Below are 6,497 nucleotides of genomic sequence, written 5' to 3'. Positions count from 1 at the left end.
GAGAATGGTCTGAAAAAGAGAAAATATCCAGTGAGCGGCAGTTGTGTGGACATGTCAGGAGAATGGGCAGACTGGTTGGAGATGATACAACAGTAACTCAAATAACCACTGTTACAACCAAGGTATGCAGAATACCATCTCTGAGCGCACAACACGTCGAACCCTGAAGCAGATGGGCTACAGCAGCTGAAGACCACACCGGGTGCCGCTCCTGTCAGCTAAGAACAGGAAACGGAGGCTACAATTCGCACAGGCTCACCAAAATTGGACAATAGACGACTGGAAAAACGTTGCCTGGTCTGATGAGTCTCGATTTCTGCTGCGACATTCAGATGGTAGGGTCAGAATTTGGTGGAAAGAACATGAAGGCATGGATCCATTCTGCCTTGTCTCAACGGTTCAGGCTGGTGGTGTAATGGTGTGGGGGATATTTTCTTGGCACACTTTGGGCCCCTTAGTACCAATTGAGCATCATTTAAATGCCACAGCCTGCTTGAGTATTGTTGCTGATCATGTCCATCCCTTTAAGACTAGTGTACCCATCTTCTGATGACTACTTCCAGCAGGATAATGGCTACTTCCAGCAGGATAATGGCTACTTCCAGCAGGATAATGGCTACTTCCAGCAGGATAATGCACCATGTCACAAAGCTCAAATCATCTCAGACTGGTTTCTTGAACATGACAATGAGTTCACTTTACTCAAATGGCCTCCACAGTCACCAGATCTCAATCCAATAGAGCACCTTTGGGACGTGGCAGAATGGGAGATTCGCATCATGGATGTGCAGCCGACAAATCTGCAGCAGCCACGTGATGCTATCATGTCAATATGGACCAAAATCTGTGAGGAATGTTTCCAACACCTTGTTGAATCTATGCCACAAAGAATTAAGGCAGTTTTGAAGGCAAAGGGGGGTCCAACATGGTATTAGCAAGGTGTACCTAGTAAAGTGGCCAGTGAGTGTATATTACTGTATTTAGGGAGTACCACATTTTGGAACTACACAAAGGGTATTCAACTGAAGATACCAGGCTTTTTTTTGCAGTAAAACACATTAAGCATATAAATTGACGACCAAAAAACCTTAGGGAGCGTGATGGATTGTAGCGTGGTAGACGACTAGTTAGGTACGCAGGAGCTAACCCATTAAGGGCCTTATAGGCAAGTAATAATATTTTGTAACTGATACGGAACTTAACAGGTAGCCAGTGCAGAGACTGTAAAATTGGGGTAATATGATCATATTTTCTTGACCTGGTAAGGACTCTAGCCGCTGCATTTTGGACTACCTGTAGCTTGTTTATTGAAGATGCAGGGCATCACATTTTCCTGATTTGCCTAAAGTATCTATCTAATCTATATATTTATTTCCCTAAAAGTGGAAAACTGTTTGGCTACAAATGATTAATGGTGAGACTTTATTAAATAAAATGGATTTATAAATAAATAAATAAATTAGTGTATAAAGCATAGGCTACTTTTCTCGTCTCCATGTGTGGTCCCCCTGAAATTGTAGTTAAGGATATATAAAGTATTGCATTGTAGATTTTTCCATAATGAACAGACCCATAAAAGTGAACTGCTGGGGGGCGTGGCTTTTTTTTACATCTTTATCACACTTTAATGTTTGCCATACAATTGTGTCAACCTCAGTTGTGGTAAATGGCAAAGACTTTCCATGACATTTTCCCCCTCTTTCTTTGATGCTCATCAAATGTGTTGAGGTTAGCTTCATGTTAGCTCATAAAGCAATTAACATTTAACACCATGTTGTCTTTTTATAGAGATTGGTAACGTTTCATTCTTTTTCTTCACCCTCTGGCAATGATGTCATTCAAATGCTCACGTTTTAAATGACATCTTTAGGTCTGAATATGACTTGGTATGGCTGTAGTTTATATTACTAGCTTGTGAACTAAGAGTTGGTTTGGAGTTTTGATGAATTAGGATAAACCAGACTTAATAACAGGGATCTAATTCAATCTAAGGAAGGGCATCACATTTAACAATGTTAACACCAGGTGTCACTAATACAACTAATAATACTTCTCTCTTGTATAATTAAGACTCTCTTATAAATAAATAATCTCTATTTTAGGAATAATTGTTATTTAATTAGTAAAATTAGTTTATTTTTCTGCTTATAGGCCTTCAGTGTAGATGAAATTCAACAGGAAAATGCTGATTGTCAATCACTTTGATTAAAAACCTGACAATTAAAGCAGTCACTGTGTCACCTCCAAAGCAACAGTCTCCTTCATTTTGAGTTTCTAAACAAAACAGCAGCAAAAAATTTTAAAAATGCATTGTAATCAACTGAACGGTATCATGTGACATGTAAACTATTTAGATTTCCATATTATTTCTATTAAATATTTACATGATCTTATAAATTGACGACCAAAAAAAGAACTTTTTAGAATTACAATTATTTATTTGAAAAAAAAAAAAAAGGCTAACAGGTACTCAAATATTCCCAAGTTATACAAAGTACAAAAGTATGTAAGCGTCGATATGTGTTGTTGCCCTAGAACAAACCTGACTTTTAAAACGGGGAAAAAAACAGGCATAATAAATGTTTCGCAACTGCAGAAACCATGTTTACAAAATGTTTGAGTAATTCAAGCTGCTCACCTCATCCTAAATCATTAACACGCATCACATTTTTCCCATTTCATGACTCATTCACATTTCATGAATAGTACATTTATTTGCTTAAAACTGTGGGTACTACTGTGTTATGTATAACTGATTAAAGTGAATTTGAGGAGACAATGTGCATTTTCTCTTGAAATATACCTCACTGTATTCAAAGGAGCACACCGCAGGAAAGTTGCCACAATCATTTTTGTACAGTTGCTCAATTTCATAAAGTGAAACATTTGTATTCAGTACCATAGGCTTGTTCTTGTCCCACCATTAACGTGGAAACTATTATTTGCCATAGTTGATGGAAACCAGGACGGACTGAACAAATCTAAAAGTCCTGCTTGCTCTCAGTTTTCCACATCCTCTTCCTCTCCTTCATTCTCTCCCTCCTGCTCATCATCCATGTGCTCGTCTTCCTCTTCATCTCTACTCTTGTCGTGCTCACCCGGGCTGTTCTTCTTCTCCTTGTCCTTACGTTTTTGCTCAGATGCCTCCTTCTTGCCTTTCTGACCTTTCTTGTAAGCTGAAAAAAACAGCACATAAACCAGTTATACACATTAATATGTCAGATGCTTTAATTCATACATCTCTGGACCTGAACTCTTCGGTTTCATATAGCATTTACCTTCAAGTGCTTCCCGCAAGGGTTGCAAGAAACGCTCAAACTCCATCTCCTCCATAGCTGACATCACATCTCCAGCGTTGAGTGTCTTCCTTTTTGCTTTCATAGCAAAATTGTTTGCACTGGTGTCAACAAAACAGTGGAGGTTACACTTGGGTCGGTTGCCAGAGTACAGCTTCTCATAACGAAACTAAACGTCTGACTTACCAAGATGTTGCATAGAGAACGAAAACACTGGCTGCTTGAGATATCGCTCGTCTTGCCTCCTTGGAGACGTTAACGCCATCTGGCAACTAAACATGAAGAGGACAGGTTGACTGCATACTAATAAACACAATAAAACTGCCTGCAGTGACTGAAAGAGACAATTTACTTAACACTTTCATTTCTATGGTTTTCTCTTAAGCTGCTTTCCAGCTCTTTAACGCGTGCTCTCTAATAACTAGCTGTGTGATGCCACTTACTGCCTCTTTTATAATCCGCGTGATGACAGCATTGGGAAGATTGAGGTCCTCTGGTTTCTCGGCCATTACACTGAATACACACTCAAAAGAGATGCAACACGACGATGTAATGTACTTTGGTTTATATTAACCGATTTGTGTTGTTTAAGATGCGTGATCAGATGTCAAACTGAACAACCGCGAAAACTTTGTGTTAGCTTAGCCGTCTAATTTATCTGAGGGTGAACTGACACCAGCTTCAGTCTAAAACGATTGAAGTCCGTTAAGTAACGAATTTCGTTACCTTAAATATGCGTTAGATGAAATATCCGCAAATCAATTCCCTACAAACCAAGCGAATACGTACAAAAGCTAGCGTGCTTCACTGCTCTGCAGCCCGCTTGATCATCCAAACCCATGCGTTAACCTTTCACCTCTCACTGCTCTGCCCCGCCAACCAATAGCCGTTCAGTCGGGACGTCAATTTGTGTGCGTGGTTGCATATTAAGTGACACTTTTACGTTTTACCTGTAATATAAATTTCACTGAATGCCTCAAATGTGAATTTCAAGGTCGCTTTGTTTTGTTTGTGATTTTTTAAAAGGCGCTATCAGTAAATTACTACGACGGTTCATATCCTGGTAGCAGTTGTAGTCCTGTCAGTGTGTAGTCCTTATTTAGCAAACGTTCAGAAAAGGTCACAGCGGTTTAGACTTTTATTTTAGTCATAAATTCAACATTTCTCTTCTAAAATTCATAGAAAATTCCCGAAGATCTCAAACATCTTAGTATGTATATTGGGGGTTCTCTTTATTTTTCTTGCAAATTATGAAGAATTGCGCATGGGTTTTTCGATATGAAAAACTGCATATGGTTTATTGAAGTAAAACGGGGGACGGGGGGAGACAATTGAGCTGTTTCAGTGGTTAATTTCAGTTGGCTTGTGGGCTGTTGTTTTTGAGCCACTTGGCACCATTCAGATGGCAATTCTATTTATCTGCATCTCAGATCGTGTGAAGTAAACTCAGAATGACAGAGTGGACCTCTGTACAAACTGAACGTTTTGTTTTTCTTTACAATTCTCCCTCTTGCTCATTTGATGGCAAAACAAGTCCACATGAATAATGTGTTTATTTTCATATTAGTGGGACTTTCTGAAGCATGTGCAGTGGTCACGTAGCAATACAGCGCAACTGCTCAATTTACACGGAATGTATATTGTAGTAATTTCATGGTCTTGCAAGTGCGTTTGTTAATGTTCTCAGATCATCTCCATTTATAGCATATGTTTAAAATATTTGAGAGTAGGCTATTGCTTGCGTGAGAATGAATGTGAAACATAACGCACTGCTTCGCTGGACCAGAAGCAAATAATGGGTTCTAAACAAAACAGCAGCAAAAAATTTTAAAAATGCATTGTAATCAACTGAACGGTATCATGTGACATGTAAACTATTTAGATTTCCATATTATTTCTATTAAATATTTACATGATCTAGCTATCCAGTGCGTTGTGATTGGCTGAATACCTCAACCGTGTGACGGAAATGTTATACCCCTTACCATACTGTGATTCAGTGTCCTGGCGCGATGAGACAACACCAATAAAACCCATTACAAACGAGGCATTTGTTGCATCCAGTGGGGACATAATTACGGATTATAATGACTTATACTGTCTTTTTTACGAGTTGCATATCGCGCCGCGTAAACATAAAACCACATCTGCATTTGTGATTGGAGAAACGACAAACAACAAGTGCTACTCTACACTGCTCAAAACTTGCGTTTGAATAGTCAGTGGCAAATTCTTTAAATATAAAAAACGTACTTACAGACTGTGAATCAGAAGTGCCAAGACTGTCCTTGCAAAGTTGGAACTGCCCCACTTTATAGAAACAGCCTTTGTGTGTAGACGGCATTGTAGACTACTCTGCAGGTTCAGGAAACAGTCCTCCATAAAATGCGCTGCACACATCTGAATATTTGGGTTGAACTGTTCTGGAACAGTGTTGTAAATACAACTTAACCACTGATTTTGTCCTCTTTTGGAAGGCCAAACAAATTAGTTTCGCTTTCACAACGAAACACACAGCGTCACACACGGCGGGTTTGAGAATGGCGCGGAGGCCAGCGGGCTTGAGTGAAGAACGGCCGGTGGGCTTGAGAACGGTGCAACCGGCAGATTCGATGAAGGAGCGTCTGACGGGCTTGTGGCTACCACATGTGATGACCCCGGGCTGGACTCCACTTCGTCCAGGGTGAAAGCCGATCCGGCGATCCACAGCGTGAAGTTGATGTAACGTTATTTCCTCAGAGACCAGCACGGATCAGCTCTAGGCATGACGAAGCGGATATCGTCCTCTTTTGGAAGGCCAAACAAAGTAGTTTCGCTTTCACAACGAAACACACAGTGTCTCCACGACATGGCGGCGGCGGCGGCAACAACAACTTACAGCGTGAATAAAAGTTACGCCTTCTTTCTTTGTGTGAACATTTGGGCAGTGTTATGCACATCTTCCCACACAGTGACGTAGACATGTGGGGGCATGTTTAAACGAGGTGTTTTAGAAGGGTGTGAACCAGTCTTAACTTTTATAAAGAATATCTGTTTGGGTTTGAGACTTTAGTCTTTGCAACTTTAGGGATCTTATCTATGCACGAACAGCTTGTAACACTCCAAAGAGAAAGGAAAATTTGAAACTGCATCATATGACCCCTTTAAATGTAGAGTGTTTTTTGTAGTGAGATAAACTTATAAGGAACAGAGACTAAAGCA

At 39.9% G+C, this 6,497-nt stretch overlaps 1 protein-coding gene across 3 annotated transcripts; it reads right to left on the bottom strand.

Annotated features, from left to right (window-relative positions):
* Window positions 1-2,638: 2,638 nt before the first annotated feature.
* On the bottom strand, window positions 2,639-4,182 carry pole3 (polymerase (DNA directed), epsilon 3 (p17 subunit)). 3 transcript variants are annotated; one of them, XM_016288057.1, is made up of 5 exons: window positions 4,086-4,182; window positions 3,740-3,820; window positions 3,483-3,568; window positions 3,279-3,397; window positions 3,001-3,176 (listed from the first exon to the last, which is right to left on the bottom strand). In XM_016288057.1, the coding sequence occupies exons 2-5, from the start codon at window positions 3,803-3,805 to the stop codon at window positions 3,001-3,003; spliced, it is 447 nt and encodes a 148-aa protein (XP_016143543.1). In that variant the 5' UTR covers window positions 3,806-3,820; window positions 4,086-4,182. The 3 variants fall into 3 exon arrangements, with proteins under 3 accessions (XP_016143552.1, XP_016143543.1, XP_016143534.1); XM_016288048.1 differs by having other exon boundaries at window positions 4,023-4,181; XM_016288066.1 differs by lacking the exon at window positions 4,086-4,182 and having other exon boundaries at window positions 2,639-3,176; window positions 3,740-3,805.
* Between the last annotated feature and the right edge of the window lie 2,315 nt (window positions 4,183-6,497).

Source organism: Sinocyclocheilus grahami, unplaced genomic scaffold (assembly GCF_001515645.1).
Source record: "Sinocyclocheilus grahami isolate Dianchi unplaced genomic scaffold, SAMN03320097.WGS_v1.1 scaffold12.1, whole genome shotgun sequence".
Classification (NCBI taxonomy): domain Eukaryota; kingdom Metazoa; phylum Chordata; class Actinopteri; order Cypriniformes; family Cyprinidae; genus Sinocyclocheilus; species Sinocyclocheilus grahami.
This window is presented reverse-complemented; position numbering and strand designations above follow the sequence as displayed.